Here is a 23061-nt window from a genome sequence, read left to right on the forward strand (position 1 = left end):
CTTAAAAATATATAGTGGACCACCATTGTCAGACACAGAGTTAATTAAGTAGAACACTTTACCAAGGCTAAGAAATCCATAAATTCATGCATTTTCTTTTTCCTTGTGGCTCCTTAAAAGTGAGGACAATGGGAAAAAGAACCTTCTACATTATTTATGGATATTTCAAACAAAAGCCCCCTATAGTCAGCTTCTCATTCTAAGGCCAAAAGAACCTCATAAAAATCCACAAGTGATGTGGGTCAAAACTGAAAAGGCAAGCACACCAGGGACACACATCCAAGTCTGACATCTGGCTCTTGCCTGAGCAATCTAGAAGAGTAAAGACCTACTGCCTACCAAGCATTTGGAAGATTTTTTTTTCCTAGCTTGTTATCAGGAATACATTAAGATTTGGAGGTCAAGCTGTACCCTGATCAGTGGCACAGCAGAGGCAGAGAGTGTACAATGCATGTTTTGGAGTAACTTCAGCTGCTTACATTTAAGAACAAAAAAAAAAAATATATATATCAAGAGCATAAAAAATGTAGTTGGGTTAAAATGAGAACAGTGCTGACAGTTCAGCAACCTTAGGATATAGTTAACTAAGTAGTAATTCCCACAATTCAGTTTAGATTTCCCAAAACCTAAAATGATTATTTCTTGCAACCACAACTTCATACATCCAAGTTTTCAGGTACAATGTCCTCCATCACCCTGTTTTCAAGACACTGATCCCAGTTACCATTATCAAATTTATAACCCAGTTCTGCAGCCACATTCCTTTTTTTCAGGCATTACCATGCCCTTTCACATCATCCCACGTCAGACCTTGCTGACACTTGTGAAACTCCTACAGCATTTGGCGCGCAGCAGCAGCAGACAGGCATTTAGGAAACAATGCTATGGATGGAGTCCCTAAGAGCACACACCAGCTCTCATTCTCCTGGCTCTGCAGGAGTAACAGCAGCACAGAACAGTAAAAGCCTATTTTTAACTATAAAGCAAGCCAATATGACTAAATGCATGAAGGGAACAGACCTAAAAAATAGCATGATGTCTTTTTTTATGAAATCATTGATCAGAGGAGGGGGAAGAAAAAAAAAAAAGAAAAGCTTAAATCCATTTTTTGTACTTGCAAAGTCACAGTTTGGAGTCAAGCTATAACTAAGAAATCCTACCCAGCTGATGTGTCCAAATGACCCAGCATACAGCACCTGTGCTTGTAAGCAAGCAAGTTGACAGGTTGCAGTCATATCAAATGGGGCAATATTTATAGACTGAGTGAAAAAAAATCACAGGTTGAGGAATTTTGACCACTGCATTATTGTCTGGGTTTGCAATGTGGTTCCTGGCTGTTCACATACCTCTGAAGGTCAAGTAACTGCAGTTACCAAGAGGATGCATTACTGCTACCAAACACCAGCATTTGGTCACCAGCCAACCCTGGATCAGTTGTAAATAAGTAATCTACAGGTAGAGAGTCACAATTAGTATATGGAGCTACATTTTGTGATCACCATGGTATCTGTTAGCTTATTAGATGCTAAACTCAGCTTTAATGTAATACTTTGTATTTTTTGCATACTATCTCAAGAGCCTACTTTCCCTTGATTTTGAAAAGCAACTGGGTCTTGATTCAAGTCAAGAAGCTGGGGGCTGAAAGAGAACGCTGGTGTTAAACAAGCTATTATATTCCCAGTTCCAGCAACTCCATTACAAGCTGCAAATGTCATGGAGGCTTGCATACGAGTGTAGAGAGTCACAGTCACCTTCACATTCAAGGCAAAATCTTCACATTTTGTCAAATACTGCACAGATTTCTGTTGTCATTTACAGCGACTGACTAAACTGGAACTCAGAAGACATGTAAAAAAAAAAATCAGAAAGCCTCACTGAATTAAAGGAGGGGAACTCACGCTCCCATCCAATTTGAAACAGACTGAATTATGTGATACCTTTTTAAGGTGCTCCAGACAGGCTTTGGTAGGAATGGCATATTAGAGGAGACATCAACTTGACTGCCAATAACAGAGGACTTGGGAAAGGCTAGAAAACTAGCCAGACCAAGCTGTGAGATATAGAAGGCTACTCCCCATTTAGGAAAATCCTCTTTCACTTTTCATGAAAACAGAAATAAACATGCTGGGATTTTGTGTTCAACATTTGCAATAGAGACCATGGATCACAAAAAAAATTTGATGCCCTTACTTTTATCTTAGGTTTAGGCCAAGTAGAGAATACCGGGTTAGCTAAATACCATGAAGCTGGCAAACTTCACATTTGCAGCGAGAGCAACACAAAAAGAGATGAAGGCTTCTGGCCAGAGGCTTGCCCCCTATTCTTGTATGTTACCATACTGCACTAGTCTGACAACCAAGTCCAGCATCACAAGTAAAAATTACAAACAATACCTACACAAAATTTCATCCTATCTTCCAGCTATTTCACCAAATGTAATTGGCTGTAATTCTTCATCTTTTAAACAAACAAACAAAAAAAAACAACAACAACAAAAAAAGGAAGACGAAAAAAATATATACACACACTTACGTAAGTAAATCAGGCACTAGCTCATCTCCACTTCTATGTCTCAGATGTGTTAGGGACTAAGTAGCATCACTATTTGGGTCAGGTGCTATGTTAACATAAGGCTATTTACCTTCAATATCACCCACACAAAAGCATCACAATCTGTTTTCCTTCATCTGCCCTTCTAGCGTCCCCATACAAACATGGGTTTAGGAAGGAATGACAAACACTCCATTAAATTCCAGCTGCTGGGCATAGGATCAGCTTTCACAAGCAACCCACTGAGCAGCACTCGGAGACCCTGCCAGTACAGTTTATTCCTCCTGTAGTTTTCAGCTGAATCATCACTACCTCAAAATGAACAGAAAAAAAAAAGACTACTGGCAAGCTGACAAAATTGGAAGAACAACCAGCCATCCAGTACTGGGATGCCATATGAGTGCCAGTTACATTTCAGGAACAGATTGATGGGTTAAGCATGCAGAAGTTAGAATCCCAAAAAGCCTGCAGACTTGCAGGGGTCATCCCACACTACTCTGTGCTACAGTTACCAGACTCTTAAATACCATATTGGAAATGAAGTATGGCAGGTACAAGGTTCTTTGCTCAAGTATAAATATTGAGACATAAATACCTAATTTTTCTCAAATCCTTGACATAACTATACTAGTCATGTAGGGTTCTTCACAGTCAGTAGCACTTGTCATCCATGAGCAATAAAGAACACTGGAAACATGGCTTCAGCATTACTCTCGAAATACCCTACTATCAATATTTTATTCTTGCATTTCTATTAATTTTTATATTTAGAGAATGCTAACAAGAATGCATCAATAATAGTAAATTAAAATAATTATGAGTTGAGTTATATATTTACTGTTGCAACTATGATATCAAAACTAAAAATCAGACATTAATAAAATAACCCTGAGATTCTCAAAACCTTGTATTTATTTCAGTCAGACAAAAAAAAAAAAAAAAAATCACACCACTGTGTATCCAGGAAAGGGTTAGTAAAACTAGTTCAGCTTTTCAAACATCAAGAATGCTGTTAAGGACTAACTTATAGCAATTTAAAGCCTGGAAGACATCAAGGAATAAACCCTACCTAAGATAGCTGAAGAAAAATGAACTTTAAATACACTTTAAAAGAAACCTTATTTTTAAGAGTTTCCAGCATCAACATCATTCATTATCCTAGAGGGCTGATCGTCTGAACACAGTTTGAATGTTTATCCAATTCTAGTTTACAAATTAAAAATCACGGTTCCTAACACTCAGATTGTTAAACCAGGTGCGGTTATCTTTTGACACCTCATTGATTCTGCAGACAACCTGTAAAACTATCAAGTACAGAAGTATTTTGCAGATGAGCTTCAGGTCATCTCAGCAGTAGAAAAAGAACATAAGACACTCCTCCTTAATTTTGCCAATCGGAGTAGTACTATCGGCAGTGATCACAACCGCAGAAACAAGCGAGATAACTGCCAGCAGTTTCCAGTCCTTTTATAAACCACATCTTTCTTCGCATCTCTCTGAAATTCCCTGCCCTATGTAACTAAAACTGTAATTTTCAAAAATCTTATGTACCTCATCTTGCTGAAATATTTTTACAGGTTGATTTGCTAAAATGTTCAGTTTATGGAAATACTTGGAAATTTTTTAAGTACAAGAATAATACCACCCTTTAAAACTCTCAAGCCCCTATTCTGCACAGGAACGCAAATATTTTGAAGGTGGAAGAACCAACTTGAGGTAGAAGCACAGGATTTCCTTAGCTGACTGTGCTTGCTTCTACTTACAATGGACTTCATGATACTCCCAGGTATTTTTAACTTCAGCTGTTTAGCACACCACATTCCATCATCTTATGCTTTTTAGAGCTTCTACTATTCCTATGTCTTTATTAGCTTGTAGAACCAGAGGTAAGCCAACAGTACCTTGAGGGCTTTAGGATTTTTTATTTCTTTGGACTTCTGGGGGTTTTTTGCTTGTTTGGGGTTTTTTGTTTGTTTGTTTTAATTCTTGGTTTTCAGCAGTTCTCAATTTCAGCAGGATTTTTAGAATCCCTGAAGATCAGGCAGGAGAGCCTATAGTTTAGTAATGATAAGTAGTATTAGTCTGTTATCGCAAAATAGCAATTTGGAAGAAGCTAACATCCCTTTTCAGGTTCACATCTGTATTTTGGATATAAACAAAACATTTCAGTGTGCACCATCATAAATTTCACTTTGCAGCACTTTAACACCACCTCTACATTTGGCCATTTTGGACCAAAACTGGTAATTTTGAGCTTCCCAATTCTTATCGTAAGGCCTGAACTTTTCCTGCTTCATAAACCTGCTAAACAAATGCCCTAGTGTGAGCTTTTCTACAACAACTATCGCTGCTGACCTGAAAAAAATTCAGCTACTTCTTAAGAAGGTATAGAAAGCAGTTTTGTGCACACACACACACACAATATACATATAGATGGTGGGGGTTTTATTGTGGTTTGGGTTGGGTTTTTTTGTTTGTTTTGGTTGGGGTCTGTGGCTTTGTTTTGGTTCGTTTTCTTCTCCCGCTGAAGTATGTTGTGTAATCCCCAAGCCTTGAAACAGTAACAGAAAGATGGCAGGACATCTGCTATGTGCCAAGGATGTTTTCATGGCCGTCTCTACAGGTCACTAATGCATTCAACTGTCCTTCCTATGAAATGACCCAAATTTTGCTATTTATAAGCTTTCCAGAAAATCTACAGTTAAATGTTGTCCTGAAGAACAGGAATTTAGCCAGAGTCTACCACTGATCTCTGGTAGGATGCCAGGCAAGTCACTTAAAATCAGCATTTCAGATGATCATTAGGTCAGGGGGTGCCTGAAATGGGCCAATACACAGATAATTCAAATAACAAAATCCATACTTTGTACACTTAATTACGACAAGCTATGCTGAGAAATAAGCATCTTAAGTTCTCAAAATTCTGTCCTTACTTTTTACCAAAGACTTGCTTCAGCAGAGCTACCTAAAAAATGAAGATAATGTCTCCCCCTACACTACTTTAATGAATCAAAGGAACGCTGTAGTTACAAACACCTAAAAAAAGGCACAGAAGAAAAATAAAATTAATGCTCTCTCTCATCTTCTGAGTAGGACTTGAATAGTATGCCATAAACACAATCAGGCCATTTAAGTGATGAAGCTAGCACAAAATATCAAACAGCTGCTCATTAAACCAAAGCTATCCATCTTGAGATGAATTTTGTGGAAGATACATGGTCATGTAACTAAAGACTGTATCATAATGCACCTACCAAGAGGCAAAATACTATTGCTAATCACATGAAAAATCCACAAGTCCTTTATTGGTCTACAGAGAGGACATCTTTCTCAAACTATACAAATTAAAAGGAAAGAAATAACCAGAAGGGGTGAAAGCAGAAATCTGCTTTCAATAAACAATAAAAATAAAGGTGCCTAACAACAACAGAAAAAAAAAAAAATCTGTATCACATCTCAGTGCAATGTAATTAAGTTGAACAAAATCACAACCATCAGCAGCTACAGTAGCTAATAGGTTACTACCTAGTTGGAGTTCTTTTTCATGCATTTCTCTTTTTTCCATATATATAAAAATAAATGTCCAGGTATGATGCCACCTCAGACTGTTCAGCTTATCAAGCATAGCGGCCTGATCACATCATCACACCTCTCTTTCCCATGTCTTACTAGTGTTGCTTAATGCTCACTCGAAGGACAAATATCTATCCTAGGTTAGCTTTAGCGTGTAAATGATAAAACAATACTGATGATCTCTTCCAGAAAATCATGCTTATTCTGTATAGTTCTAGATTTCTCAGGAAAGAACAGCAATCAACACCCTCACCACACACCACACTAACATAACCATATTTGAACAACTACCACTCAATACTATTCTTCAAAATACCACTTATTTCCTTCTCATTCTTGGGAGTGAGTGGGCCTCCTCACACAAGCCACAAATCTTTGTGATCTAAAATATGGTAAGAACAAGCAAAAGATTTGACTTATTGCTTTCAATATTTTTTAAGTAATTCAAGACAGGTCAAACACATCAAAAGACTGTAGTAGCTACAGGATCACTAAAGGGGAATGACTGGGTTGGCAGTGAAACATATCCTTTAATAGCAGACTTTATTGAAATAATACCCAAAGTAAAAAGGAAACTTATCCTTTCTTAAAGACGCTGTGTAAGTCACTCCAATGTACCCCACAATTCATGAGCTGTTAATCATTACAGTCATGAAAGAACTATACATCTCAAGTCATTATACCTGTCAAATTCCCCTCCCCCTACCCCCCCCCCCCCCGTAACCTGGAGAAAAGTTCCTAGAAACAACACATACAAGGGAAAATTAGATAGAAATGCAACATTTTAGAAGGCCTAAGTCTACTGTGGAAACCTCCATATGCTAAACCTTGATGTGAGTTTTCCATATAATAAAGCAGGTATACAACTGAATGTGTGAAACTGTTTAGGAGACAGTTGTTTTGACTTGAACAAAATGACCATTTTTTGAAACATACTCCTAACATTTATGAATAGAAAAATTACAATGACAGCACTATAAAGGCAGCTGAGAGGACACAAAACCAGCAAGGATACAGTCAGATAGAACAAACCTACTGAACTACACAAGATCTGGTTAAGTACTTTAAATACAAGAACTAAGCAGAAGGCCTTTTTCAACTATACAGCTTTCATTTCCCTGCCATCTTTCACTCAAAACATACTTTTACTCCCTGTTCAGCAGACAACAACAGTTGTGTGTCAAGAAACATCACCTTCAATTGTGCATCAAGGATCAACAGCTTCAGATCGGTGTACATTGCACTGCTTTAAACTCTCCTAATTTATGAAACATTAGGCACGTAGGGTCAGTACACTTGATTGATGCTGCTGATTTTATTTCTTATGTTAAGTAATCTAGCAAACACAACACAATTTTTCTCTTTTCCTCCCTCCATTCTTACCATGATGAACACAACGGCCAGTCTGCATACCATTTTCACAGAACAGTAGATTTAAACCATATCCTTCATTCCTTAACTAAACTACTGTGAAATCAAGATTTAACAGCATTAACTAATATTAATTCGCAGTATTTTGTGAAATCTTGCACAGGAGATTTTAGCATTCAGTTCCAGATTGTCCCAGCAAATCAAGCGTGAGACTCTAGGCAGGGATGTCACAGAAGTAATTAAGGCTCTCTCCTTGAAATAAGATCAAGTCAGATGTCAATAAGAGATTTAGGATTCTGGGAACATACTAACATGAAAATAACTCATCACAAAAAATTACTAATTCAGTAAGTTTTCCTTTTAGGCAATGCAAGACAAAGTCTGAAACTTCAAGCTTGCCTTCTCTCTCTACCAAGAATTCACATTTTTCAGTCCCATTTTCCAAGCAAAATAACCTCTACCTGGAGAGCAAGCATGGAAAAGTTTCATTGCCAAAGTGGTGTTTTTTGCTGAGCTACATTGTCTCCTCACAGTTTCATTTTAAAACTCTAAGCTATGGCTTTTGTTCATGCAAAATCTGCAATTGTGTGCCAGCCCTATGTCAAGGTAAGATTTTTTTCTCTCACATATGTGGGCATTTCTCAAGGTAAACAAACTTTCTTGCAGAGTGATACCTTGACCTTTTCCCTCTTACTATTCCTACATTCTCGTCCAGAGAGTGAAATTTATCTGTTATTTAATTTACTCAAAATAATACAACTAAAATATGACAGAGCTTGTAACATAGAGTCTCTAAAATGCCAGGTTAATTTTTTCCTTTATTTATAAGCAATTATTTTTTTTAGTTAGACTTGCTGTGTTACCAGAAGCAATCTAGAACTTTTCATCAACATCATCTGGAGAGCAGAAAAAACCAATACATATGCAGCAGCTTTCTCATTTCATTCCTATTTGCAAATTCAAGGTATCTTATTCTATTTCAGCTTCTTCAGTACTTCAGTTTCAGAAGGAAAGAAGAAATTTTTTTAGACTAAGTTCTAAATATTTCATGAACACCAAATGATTTGGTAACATGAACTCCTTTATACTTAGAATGTAATTAAGAAGAAGAGAAAGGAACAGAACAGTCTACAACAAGAAACTGTGATGGGTCTGCTGCATGCATAAGAAAAATCCACTAGTCACATTCTGAAATGTTTCTAGATTAGTTTCTGTATTTCTATACAATCAAAACTGCATTATTGATGAAAATTTTCCTCCTTTAAAAAGTTCCTGCTATCACATCTTGCCAATATTTATGATTCTTAACTGTATAACATACTGTACACATTCCCACGCAAATTCTAACACACGCTGTGCAGAGAACATATATATAATAAATATCTATTCAAGAAACAAATTGTAAGATTGAAAATTATATTGAACCATATAAAATTTAGCATGAAGATTTAAACATGTTAGATGAGCAATAAGAAACTATTCTTGTAGAATCTTTCTGTCATGTAAAACATACATTTCTAATTCCTGACACCTGAGGCCTTGTTAAATAATGTTTGCTATTCTGCTTATGAATGCATTTTTCCCAAACAATAAACACAGACAGCCTATGGGATTAAAGCATGACAAAGGTGTAGCTGACTCATGGGATCAATTAAAAAGCATCAGTGCTTATGCCTTTTGTTCATTCTATGTTTTACTAACAGTTTCTACGTTTTCAGCATAAGTGTATCACAGATGTTAAACGCCATGCTACAAGGCAACAGCACACTAGTACCATACACTACACAGAATAAATCTATGCTTATCACCACCTACAATTATATCACTTGTTATACAGCTTGAATATTTCTCTAAAGTTTTAACAAATGCAAAAGGATTTTAACTGAATGCTCATAGCTTCTTGCCCAATGAAAGTATGTCAGCATTTTTCCAGCCAATTTTTAACATTCAAAAAGAATCTACAGCGTTGCCTTTTTTAAGCTGAAAAGTCTTAAATACAGCCACTGACTCTAATGCCACCTCAGGTACACCCAGTACTAAATTCACAAGCAGAAAAGCCCATGAGCAAGATGACAAGCAGTTTCCATCTCCATGCAGTTTGCCCGTGACAGGTTATTGATAGAACAAACAGAATTTGCAATACTTACTGAGTGTTTCTCCTGCTGGCCCATAACTCCATGGTTAGCTGGGATTGCAAGTGGTTTCATAATGAAGAAACATAAGCTGAACTGAATTTACACATCATGTACCAATTTCTTATGGATGGCAAGTCACCCTCTACAGCGTTAAATTAAAAAGAGGAGGAGGGGGGGAAACCAAGCTAGAGCTAAAAGTGTCACTACTGGTAAGCTCAAAACCCCCCTCGCACTTGTAGTGCAGAGCAGCAGTCCAAACGACAGCGTTAGTCTCCATTTTTCTAACACCAAAAGTCTAAGCATGTCAGGACATACAGAGCCTGATGCAACCCTACATATCCAGCATTCATCCAAGGGAACAAAACCATTCCCTGAGCCCGGGTAATGGGAAGAAAAGAAAAAGGAGGAAAAAAGCTAAAATGGCTGACTGCACAGAGACTCCCTCAAAAAGGCTTAATACAGTATTATATTAGTCCGGGTGCAGGAACCAGCCTCCAGCATTCAACCAAGCATTGTTAATACTCCTGTTTCATTTGCAATCACACACACTCACACGCAGCCTCCCCCCACTACCCCCCGCCACCACTACCCTCCACTCCCCCAAAATCAGGGCAGAGCACGCGATAGGGACCTCCTCCCCTGGCTGCTAATGATGCTGACAGAGTGGTGACCAGTGATCTCTGTTCCACTCAGCTAACCAAGTTTGCACAATTAATCTTAGCAGCATGACATTGATGGACATTTAATTTTATGATGCCTGTTCCTCGCAATCAAGACAAACACGTCTACCGCCCAAAGAGTCAGCAGCAAAAATACAACACAGTTACACACAAAAACCCAGAGAATCATGAGTCTGAATGCAATACGCCAATATAATTACGTTATTGTGCTTACTTTGGAAGACCATGGCTGCAGGCAGTTGGCATAGCAACGCACAAGGAAAGCCATTTCCTGGGTAGAAAGAATGCTTCCTTTTCTAAATAAAAAATTCCTCTTAGGATACAAACGGCATTGCTGCTTCCTGCAGAAAGCAAAGACACTGTAGTCTGTCTCTTAACCTGCACACAGGCACACACTCAATGCAGTTCGAGTGATGTAAGTGGATTTCTCTCTCCTCTCCCTCCCTCTCCCTTTATCCACCGAAATATTCAAGTCAAATGGAAGACACATTCCTAGAGGCTCGCCCCTCGGATACTTAACCATTTCACTCATTAAGGCAGAGATGGACAATGCAGATAAAACAGCAAGCTCTTGCCTGGATCTGGTATCAGCCTCTGAAGATCAAGGCAGCCCCAGAGGGGAGGGATCCGTTCGCTGCTGGCTCCCAAGAGTATCACTGAAGTCAGGGTGGGAATAAGGACCCACGTTTACCTTGCCAAATCCTGAACTGAGCTCGACTTTTCATGAAGATGAGGATAAAGCAGAGGGTTTGACATCACCTCCCTTTTTCCCCCACCCAAAAGAGTGCTGCTGCAGAGCTGTAAACATTGTTATCAAGTATTTATAAACAGTGCACTTGACAAGCTCTCTCAGATTTTCAGCAGCTTCACGGCTACACAGGCCACAGATATCCCAGGGCTGTGGCAGTAACCCTCTAGAACCCTTTAACACATCATGTAATGTCTTCCTCAATACAGTTCCTGCTTTTCCCTACACACCAAATCCATACTTCCACTTAAAAAAAAAAAAAAAAAAAAAAAAGAGAAGATGCAAGATCTGTAAGAAATTGACATACATATGGCTTTTATAACTCTCCTCTCTGACTGTAATTATATCTGAAACTCAAATTTCCCCAGTCACTCCCATTTACACTATAGCACTTCTCATGCTATACTAGCGACATCATACTGCATAGGAACACAAGGGGGAACGTGCTCAAGCAATAAACTAATTGTCAGCCCTAACATAACGTACATCCTAAGTGCCACGAATTCACGCCACTTGACACAGGGGAGACCAAGCCAGGGCAAACAGAACATGCCACTCTTCCATTAGGCTTCAACTTTAGTAGTTCTTTATAACACGTTTACAACACATTCTTTAAAATCAGAGACCATCTGTACTTCCAAGTATCTCCGAAGTCTCTTTTTTTCCTAACACGAACAACAGAAAAAGAGACTTAATTTTTACACAGGCATAAACACAAAGGAAAAAAATGAATACTACAGAATATTATGTCATACAATCTGCAGCTGCCTTCCACCAACATAGCATGTCTAGTGATAATGAGTTTAGTTTGTTACACAGCGATTTCTTTCTGTACTGACAATTACTGCTAGTAAATGAGCTATAAAAATTAGTGGAAATGAATTCTAGTAAAGCAAGAAAATATCCTGAAATATCTAGTCTATTTTTAGAACAGTTATTCTCAGGACACCATTTCATACACAGCACATTTTAAGTTGAATATATTTACATTTATGAGAGTGTAATGACACTTGTGCCCTTGGTCTTCTAGTATATGTTAAAAGATAGGTTTTTCTTTAAATGACTGAACTACAAAAATGAGTTTAGAATTTTTAGATGTCTTTGTATTGTGCCAGTTCAACTAACTGATTATTTTTAAAAGTTAAATTATGCTTAAGCCTTGTAAAACATTGTAATGCTGAGTGCTATCAGTTTTCTCATGAAGTGCTGACCAGAAATAGCAGAAGTTATTCATTCTAAGAAGTTTAGACAAACCCTCTCTAGTACAAAATTTAAAAATATTACTTGTTGACAAAGCAATTAAAATCCTCTTGAGGATGATTTGATGGCCTTGTGGTTAACACCACGAGCAGAATTAGATTGTGGTGTTTTACACTCATGTCAGGAAAAAATGTAGTTCTGCCAAGACAGAAACATCTCCCCAGCATTAGAAGCACACCACTTTCTGTATTTCATTACACGCAACTATCAGTGTGCATCTTACTCTGCAGCAGTTGGTATTTCCAGCCAAAATCTAGTTGAGGTTTGTGTGGCATAAGCCTCGAAGAGTTAAGTGGAAAGATGAATAAAACCATGAAAACAGTAGCAAAAGTCAGAACTTCCAGATGACGATGCCATGAAACACATCCTTACTACTTCTGCTGGTCACTACTATACACCTTTACTTGCCTGTTAGAAAACTTAGTCAGTACTTCACACACTAATGCAAAATTTAGAACAACTGAAGTCTAACTGATGTTCCCATGTATCAGACTGATGAAAACTAGATGGTCTGCAAAACAGAAAAAATCTTCTTTATATTCAAAATGTGAATATTTTATGCAATTAGGTGAAGAAAACACCACTCAGGTAACTTGTGAATCAAAACAATTTCAAGAAATAAATGTTTGAATCCATTTCCCTACTCCTTCCTCCTCAGCTGCCACCACTTCCCAGATACAGTGCTACAGTGTAATCGAATGCACTGTCCATTATCAGTTCAGAAAATAATTTACATATGTCTTTTATAAAAAGATAATTAAACCAGAAGTTCGGTGAATTGTTACACGTTTCAGTGAAGAATTAATGGAATTTAAGTCAGTGTAAGACACCGGAACAATATATAGTGGGAAGTTTCTATCATAAACAAGTAAGAATAGTTTTACACAACCTAACTGCAACTTTGTGTTCAGGTATATTTCAAAACTCACATAAGAACTCCTTGCTTAAAGTTTGAAAAAAGCAAGACATTTTTGCAAATGCTTTTAGGAGATTAAAGTGAGATGTTTAATAAACTTGATGTGCAATAAGTGAACATGGTGGACTATCCCCAGCTGCTTTCAAAATATTGTATTTATAAGAAAGCTGGCATCTCTTTACAAGTCACAGAAAAGAATGTTAAAAAAAACAAACAACCCAACCCTTTGAAAAGTAACTACAAACATTAGGACATCCTTGGTCTACCCACAGCATTCACAAACAGCAGTGCTAAATTCTAGGTAAAAACTGGTAGAGATGTCAGCAGCATGTACCATCTGATTGTAATGCCTCTCAGCTATTTTGCATTCTAGAATACAATCTCACATGGATATTATTCTCCTAAGCACTGCCAACAATGCTTAGAGTATTAAAACTTTTTAGGTTAATGACAAATGCTGCAACAACAGATTACCTCAAATCTCCAATTTCAAGCAGTCACATTAACTAACAACTATTTAGAGGAGTACTTAAAATTTTGTTCAGATTACATACACAGAAACCATTCTTTTCCTGAAATACCTCAAAACTAGAAGTTATCAGCACACTTTCCCTTTTCCTTTAAACACAATGTAAAGTATCGTTTCCTTTGTGTTCAAAAACTTGGACAAAAGACAACAGAACACCGTAAAGTCACCAAATTCAATGCCACTTCACGACTCCAGTAGCTAGAAAACCAGGGCAAGAGGGGAAGTCAAAAAATACAAAAAAAAAAAAAAAAAAAAAAAAAAAGATGAAGGAATATGGCAAAAAACCCACAATTACTGTGTGTCCCAAAAACATTCACTGTGAAGGGACTATTACACAGATATTACACTGATGTGTAGGTGGAATACAGACAGCTAAATTGAAGAATACAGGATGAAATACAGCATTTTAAGGACAATAAGACAGAGGTATTGTCACTTCCCCCCACCCTCCACACGTGGAAAGAAACGGAAGTTTAAAACTTAATTTTAAGCTCAGGACTACTGGACACAAAACTGTTAAGCTCCCAGAAGCACACTTCTCAATTTTATAATGCTGATGCTCCCTTTCCCTCCCACTAACCTTATGAGAGATTGCTGAATAACAATCTGATGCTCCCATCAGATTTAAAACCACTAACTGAAACCACTAAAACCCAGAATAACAATTGACTCCAAATGCTACAATATAATTAAATGTCCCATACAATAGGAAAGTCTTATTCTAATGTATTTAGGCAAATTTACTGCCAGTGATTTAAATCTCCGGCCATATGACCCAATTTCATGCAAGCGAGTTCCAGTTCATCAGCGTAACGCAGACATGGGTTGGTCTAGGCACACCTGTGCTACCTGCATTTTCTCAGGAAGTCTGAGAACTTTAAATAAAACTCTGTTGAATAAAGTAAAATTACCAAATATGTTCTCCAAGGTGAGCGTCTATGACAAAACTAACGCTTCAGCCAAAGCACATGGATAATGTAATAGTATTTGCCAAATTAATTATTTATCTGCACAGCTGTGGCATTCTCATCATTACAACAACGTTCACCATGCCACTGGCAACACCAAAGCAACAGTTACAATGGAGCAATGCGTGTTGTTTTGATAACACGCTTACTAACGTTACGGGCCATTTGAACAAACGCCCTTCTGTTGAGCTGCTGCTGCAGATGAACCTATAATCCGGATCTTTAAAACAATGACAAGCCCAGAGCAGTCAGGCTGGTGCCTCAGCTGGGTGCTGTGCCATAGACTGCCCATCTTCCCTTCGACGGCAGGCTCATTTGTCACCTTCTTTCTGTGCACAGCTCTGTTTTCAGTACAGCAAACTTTCTGTTTGCACGCAATCTATCTTAAAATGGGACCAAGTTATAGTATTAATTTAAAATACTTGCCATCGAATTCTCTTACATATGACAATTATGTTAGAACAGACACAAACAAAATCTATAACTGAAGGATACTCATCCCAAATGTGACAAGATGTCACATTTCCTGAGTATCTAATTTAGCTTACAAAATCGACTTGAGCAAAGTCTCGCCACAGTGGCAGAACACACAAACTTCTCTGGACTCCATATTTATGCTTTAAATCTAACAATACTTCTAACCAAAATGAAAACAAAACAAAACACCACACGTATCTTTTGTGTTCCTGCAACACTTTTAATGTCTTACTAACTATTTAGTATGTATGTTTGTGAAGTCACTTCATATGATGTTTAACTCATCTGTTTTTTTTTGATAGAAAGCAAAAGGTTATTTCTTACATAAGCCTGAAGTTTAATGCATATATAACATGGCTTTAAAAATAAATACTATCATTATTAAATGTTTAAAAACAGACATCAAAATTTGAGATATTAATGACTTCAGTTGGGAGAATGGTCACAGATTAGTTTAATTTCCTTAACTGTTTCAGTACTTTGGGAGTCTATCAGGATAGATGAAGTTTTTCCCAGTGTTCATAACATTTTCTCACTTCAGTGTAAGGACAAGATTTTATTATAATGTGTTAATTAAAGCAGAGAACATGAGAATGTGCTTTCTGCTTTTAAACTGTGAAAAAAAAGAAGGCATGAAAGCAAAAAAAAGCAAACACTTTTGAGGTCAAGAATTACGGTTTTGGGCACATTGGACTAGCAAGGCCTCTTTACCAGATCTAAACAATACCTTGACATTCAAACCTGCTGGAGATGAGGTTCATTACTGAGATACTACTTGCCATCCCATCTTGGAGGAAAACCGAAACAAAACAAAAAACCCACAAAAAGCACACATATCATTGCATCCATACCAATTTCACAACAGGAATCCAGAGACAAGTTCTCCACTTATGTGAGACACCTCCAAAAATTCATGTTCTTCACTGTATAATAATGCAGGAAAACTTTACGGAAGCTGGATAACTGCATACCTCTTACATGTGTATCCTGCTGCAGTGTTAAAAGGTAAGACTAAAACTCAGGTATTTTTCTGATGTTAATCAACTGCTCAAATTCTAGACCATTATGTTTACCACCCTCATTGAATCCTGTTACCTGAAATACGCTGACATGTTTGAATTACAAGAACCATTGTTCTGGCACAGAACTGAACATATGTAAGACCACCCAAGGCAGGGGAATAATTATTTCATGTTTCTGTATAAAACATTAATGGATTAAAAATAAACAAAAGCCTCCAGATTTTTCCAATCTTCTCTAAATGCTAGCTGGTTTTCTGATGGATTTTGTTGTTTGTTTATTCATTGGGACATTTTGGCAGTATTGGAGGGGGAGTTATTTTTGTTTTATGTACATAGAATACACTTTCTAGCAGTTTTCCTTGAACTGACTTGGGATGTTTAAGGGAGAATCTGAAACTCTCATCACTATGTTCAAGGTGCAGACACAGATGAGACTGGCAGAAAATCTCCAGTCTGGCATTAGGTTTTCAGATTCCCCAAATAATGGTGAAAATTGTGTGTCATTTTTACTACCATATGTGATGATGTTGAGTCGTTTCTCCTTGAATGTTTGTTTAGATGTCTCCTGGGGTAACTAACTACTTAATTCTGGTATTTTGAGGAAGTATAACTTTGAAAGGGCTGGTTGCTGTTACAGAGGACCTTCATTCACTTCAACTGTCTGCTGGAAAGAAATAACTTTTGCTTTTGTCTCCAGCCACAGTCTTATGCAAAGAGACCCTCCAAAGAGCCTACTCCAGGGGTTCCTAATTAAAATCAACACTAAAACCGGTTTACCAGCATAAAATAATTTTCTTTTTGAAGAACTCTCTCCTGACGCCCCGGCATGTCCTCCTTTGTGTAATGCACCATGCACTAACATATCTTGAGAGCTTTATGCCCTAGCTCCAGAAACTGTACAGAAATCATTAATCCAGACCTTTCACTTTTATCAGCAACAAACCCCAGGCAACTTCAGTTGTCTCTTATTTTTTAAAAAAAATTAAAAAGCAGAATGAGCCAAATTGGTTTTAGATAGGAAAAAAGTCAAAACACAAAATTACATCCTTCAAATGACGAAACCTCAATATAAAATTCCAACAAATACTTTCCCCCTCCTCTTCTCCAATCAAATAAATCATGGCATGAACTACCATCAACTGATGGATGTCCTATTTTGCAAATATAGAATAAATTTTTTCCCTTGCTATTACAAGATCAGTTACCTTCATAAAGAAGTGCTAAATCAAATTAGGTAGAAGTGCACCTACTAGACTGAGTCTCACTAATAATTTGATTTTACACTGTTTTTTTCATTCCAAGATTACCATCAGAAAACCTGTCAGCATGCTTAGTTTTAAGATGATCATTTGTATGCCATGGATCATTTGCGGCCTTTAAAACCAGCTAGCTGCAGGCCTTTACAGTTACCAAATTACAACATTCAAGACTAATACAGAGAATATAATGAAGTGAAAGGAAGAAAACGTAAAATGTTTTACATTTTAGCACATCCATACACATACATATACAAATAATGCAAAAACAGAGCGAGAGCACAATCTGTGTAGTTTTTATCCCAGCCACATCAACAATACACGAAACACCTATGTCATAACTTGACTATCTAAAAATTCAATTTAAGGCTAACCACTCGAAACTAAAGCCCAGGTCCCTGTACTGGTACAACACAATACTAAGACTCTGACTAGAACTTACACAAAACAATGGTTGTTTTCATCATACACAAAAAGAAGAGACATGTAAATACCAGGAATTAAAAAGTGCTCAAGGGTGCTCAACCTCACATCTAAGACCAACTTCATTTCAAAGCGACCCGAGTATGGCTACATAAGCATTTCAAGAGGGTGATGAAGGAGAGGGAAAGAATTTACAGAAAAACTTTGTGCTAAATTCAAGGTAACAACTAACTTGCTTTACTGAGAACTTGTTAGCTTCCCTGAACTGAACTGTCACCTGCTGGAAGACGGTGCTGTTCATGCTGTAAGCATGAACAATGGCATTTACACTTAGTAAAGTAAAAGGGTTTACACATCAGAAGATTTATTTAACCTCATACTTGTTAGTCTTTAAATAAAGCAAATTATTCCACCTTTTTTCCTAACAAGCACCTTGGACCAAGACAAATCTTTGTGTAAATTTTAAGACTACCAAGTATGAGGGGCATTGCTGCCTCTTTATTAGCAGCTGTGGCAGCACTTTGAGAGAAACGTCCAACTTGGACTACTGAGTCCCAAATAAAAGTTTTTATTACCATTTTAACAACTGTATTTCCTTCACTTAAAATAAACACAGCTTTTAAAGAAACCAAAGTACCTCCCTCTCTTCTACCCCAAGAAACCCACCACCCCTGAACTACCACAACAAACACAATCTCAAAGATCTATTCTGAGACTTTAGTCAGTTCCTTTATTCCTTAAGCATGTTTTCAATCCAGCTCTGAAATCTTTAGTTTTAAAAATTTTTGGCACATATAAAAAAAATCTGGAAATAATTCACAAATAGGAATTACAGCATTACTTCCACACAGCAAAAGTTACAAAAGGCACAATACTTCAAACACACACAAATACAAGCTGTGTTGCATTAAATAGACACAATTTACCTCTAATATACTATCATCATTGTAATGTACTTTCACAAATCAGTGCTTAAGATCATGACCATACACTGGAAGCCAGGAGTTGCAGGTTACAGTTGTTTTATTACTAAATTATTAGATTGCCTCTAATCTCATTTTTCCTCATCTCAAACATGTTTTATATTTATGCACTAAAATTTGTCATAGAAGGGTCAGGTATACATGTGTTAGTATGGGTTCCAGTCTTCAGTGGAGCCTTTAAGGCATGACTATAACATAAATATATCAAAATACAGAAACAGTCTTATTTTGGATTTGGTTTGGGTTTGTTTTTTTATTGGGGTTTTGTGGGTGTTTGTTTATTCTTCACAACACAGAACTGCAAAGCCGGTCAGGAACTAACATATGCCAGTTGTCCAGGAAAAAAAGAAGTATTTGCAAATCCAAACCAGAAAATTAAACAATAAACTCACCTTCTGGACTCAGAATAATAGAATCATTTAGGCTGGAAAAGAACTTTAAGACCACAGAGTCCAGCCATTAACTTAACACTGCCAAGTCGACCACTAAGCCATGTCCCTAAATGCCACATCTACACATCTTCTAAAAAACACCTCCAAGGATGGTGACTCCAGCATTTCCCTGGGCAGCCTGTTCCAATGCCTGACAACCCTTTCCGTGAAGAATTTTTTCCTAATATCCAATTTAAACCTCCCCTGATGCAACTTGAAGCCATTTCCTCTTATCACTTGCTACTTGGGAGAAGAGACCAACACCCTCCATGCTACAACCTCCTTTCAGGTAGTTGTAGACAGCGATGAGGTCTCCCCTCAGCCTCCTTTTCTCCAGGCTGAACAGCCCCAGCTGCCTTAGCCGCTCCTCATCAGACTTGTGCTCCGGGCCGCTCACCAGCTTCGCTGCCCTTCTCTGAACTCTCTCCAGCACCTCAGTGTCTTTCTTGTAGTGAGGGGCCAAAAACTGAACACAGGATTCGAAGTGCGGCCTCACCAGTGCCAAGTGCAGGGGGATAATCACTGCCCTAGTCCTGCTGGCCACACTATTCCTGATATAAGCCAGGATGCTGTTGGCCACCCTGGAACATTGCATCTTTCCCATGCTTCAATTCTCTACATACTTCCTTAGTTGCTCAGGATATTTAAACTACTACTTTTTTTTTTTTTAGAGCTTTGAAATTCACTCAGCAAAATGATCATTTTAAATTATTCAAAACAAGTACAAAAGCACTATTAAAAGTACTCAGAAACAGAACCTTTTGTGGAAAGATTGACACCAAATACTTATCATTTTATCTTAAAGTCACTACGTCAAGCACAGGTCACGTAACAGTGCTTGTGAAAAAATACCAACTGACAGCTTCTTTCCAAGCTCTACTGGGCAAACATCTACAGTAGGACTGTCCTGCATGATGCTCATCTGTATAGAGATGACAGTGTGGAAAGGATCTGTATCGGTATTCTACAAACACAATGCATAGACAAATCCCATTTCCCCATATGTACTTTCTATGTAAACATTGTTCCTAAATAAACAACCTTACACTAACGAGGATATCCTATTTAAAAATATTTAAGAACACATTTGCTTTTTTTAATCTTCCTCAGTTCTACTCAAGTTTACGTGGTGGATATTAAATACTTGTATTTAGTTACATTATGCAACAATCAGTTTAGAAGAGAGTTATGAAAAACTCATTTTTCTATTGCACAACAACTTTCTGCTTTGATGACAAACCTCATATTTAGTTTTATACCCTACATCTCAGAAAAGTAATCTTTTAAATAATATAAAAAAGCATATAAGTCAGTAATAGCAAAAAAACCTCACACTACTCTGGAAAATCTATGCTATTATTACATGTATGTGGTCATCAAGTATTGCCAATTCTACAAGCTGTAAACAGAACCTAATGTCAGCAATATTTCTAAAAAAATATTACTAGACACTTCAGTTGTAGAAAACGCTGCAGAGCTTCAATGATTCTCTTTGAATCTCCAAATGTAATCACAATTACAAATCCACTTACGACATCAACGTGAGCCCTTCCAAAGGGAATGCAAGAACAGTAAATCCCAATGGATATGACTTCTTCAGCAGGGATGATGTAATATATAAAAATAGAAATCCTCTTACAGAAGCTGCAAGTTGAGTAAATAACACACTGCATGTCATTAATTTTGCATTAGCTTGCCAGTAGACATTACTAAAAGGATGATGAACTAACAATTTTGTTTTGCTTCGGGTGCTACACAAAATGAAATGATAGCATTGCTCATGTATTAATAATAATACATAACATAATACATAACTTTAAACAGTAATAGTCCCTTACCACACAGATGAAGGAAGGAAGCCGTGTGGCTAAAAAGGTCATGTTTTGTCGCAAACACAGAACACAGGGATGGGAATTACATGTTGTCATTATAACTTTACCAGTGGATGTTCCGATAAAGAAACATCCAACTTCTATGCAAAAAATGTTTAATGGGAACTGTCCAAATTATCTCAGGAATTTCATATTTCAGCTAAAATTACTCCACTATTTATGTAGTATCTCACTTCAGAATACACTGCATATATAACACAGCCACATACTTCAGGAATTAGCATTACTGCATGTGTTCAAATATTACATATACAGACTATGTGTATCCATTTAATATTTTGTATTACTTCATAATCTGATGTACACAATCTCATTTTAAATGGCACACTGAATTTTTGTAAATGAACAAAATCAACTAAACAACCATCTTCCCTGGTAAAAGGACACTCACACTTGACAATGTTAAGAACTAGCCCCTTTCTTCTATTAATGGCATTATCAATGTAGTATATCTTATTTTAAATATAATAAGAATACCAGAAATATTAAATAAATTATTTTAAATTGAATGTATTATCGATAGAGACAAATTTGTTTGAGCAAACACACACACACGGTATATGTGCCAATGTGTGATTAAAACACTCTTGCATACCATACTTCCCAACAGCAATACCTTGCAAATTTAAATGTGTTTTGAGTGTTTTCCCCATGACCTCTCCATTCCCTTTATAACTTTGTATAAAGTCAAGCATTCAATGTGTCCACACCTCTTTTTTCACTGCCCTAGGAAGTAATTTTCCTAGACTTCACAAATTGGCTCAGATGTAGTTCTTTCTTCCTAAAAGCAAGCTTTTCCTTTTTTTAATGTGAATACTTACAAATAATTATGAGGTTTGCTCTTTTATTAAGAGAACTTGTATTAGAATGGAAGCTCTAGATAATCCTAAAAATCATCAGGAACATTAAAAGCTGCAGCTATTTACAAGTCTCAAAGACTGACAGTATTCCTTTAAACTAATTTCTTGTAGATTGGGCATCTGACAACTGTTCCTACCAATTCCAACTGAAATGACTGAAATTCTCTATGTAAAGATCATTAAGTATACTATTATATTGATATCAATTTAATACATAGAATCCAATGCACTAATAATACATTTTAGCAAGGTAGATTACAATACTGTAAAGTCAACACTGTTGAGAAGCCAGCACATATATTTAATGATCATTTGTAGTGGTCCATGGAAAGACAACCAGCAATATGTATTTTGCAACATAAACAAATATACGTTCAGAGAAGCAACTGTATTTTGCACTTTAAGTCTCATCCCAAATTATATTGGGCATCTGTAACAAAGTCCTAAAATACAATCAGCTTTTGAATTCTCATCTACTATATTAGACACAAGAAAACACTGCTTGTTGTCTTGTAAACTTCCACATCAGTTCAGTAGCCACACACACTGAATAAAGGAAGGAAAACAACTAGACTTTTGCATAAAATTCAGGCAGAAAAAATCAACATTAATCTTTTAAAATCCTTCTTAAATGTAGAAATATTACATAAACCAGCTTTGTTGATTTTTAAAATGTGATTTTTCAAAAAAAGGAAAAAGCAAATTTGTTTCATAAAACAAAACAATCTGATTATAAATTTTCAATCCAGAACTTTCAGACTCCCAGCAGACAATGTGAATGCAAATGGTATCAGGAAAAAAGGCTACTCTGCCAATGCTTTGCAATAACTCTCAGTTACAAGAGAAGACAGGGAGGGAGCAAGATTTTTACAATTTGCTACTAACTGAGAATGTTTTAATACTTTAAAAATAATATTTAAAAAGCTAGAAAAAACTCTCAGACTTATTTTTTCAGGGAGTCATGGCTGCAGATGAGACTTGACTCAG

General features: G+C 36.9%; 1 protein-coding gene across 12 annotated transcripts in view; it reads right to left on the minus strand.

Moving 5' to 3' along the window:
* The window catches only part of RAPGEF2 (Rap guanine nucleotide exchange factor 2), a 185675-nt gene that overhangs the window by 58945 nt on the left and 103669 nt on the right, over window positions 1-23061 (minus strand). Inside the window, exons 1-2 of one of the 12 annotated variants that reach the window (XM_065061442.1) lie at window positions 10524-10551; window positions 9642-9679 (exon numbers count right to left, since the gene is read on the minus strand). The exons of 8 other annotated variants lie outside the window; for them this stretch is intronic. In XM_065061442.1, coding sequence (XP_064917514.1) covers window positions 9642-9679; window positions 10524-10536 — 51 coding nt within the window. In that variant the 5' untranslated portion in view covers window positions 10537-10551. Of the gene's footprint in view, window positions 1-9641; window positions 10281-10523; window positions 10755-23061 lie in introns of those variants that run through there. 3 more of the 12 variants (XM_021295071.2, XM_021295070.2, XM_021295072.2) reach the window with 3 other exon arrangements.

The sequence above is a fragment of the Columba livia genome, chromosome 4, assembly GCF_036013475.1.
Source record: "Columba livia isolate bColLiv1 breed racing homer chromosome 4, bColLiv1.pat.W.v2, whole genome shotgun sequence".
Classification (NCBI taxonomy): Eukaryota; Metazoa; Chordata; class Aves; order Columbiformes; family Columbidae; genus Columba; species Columba livia.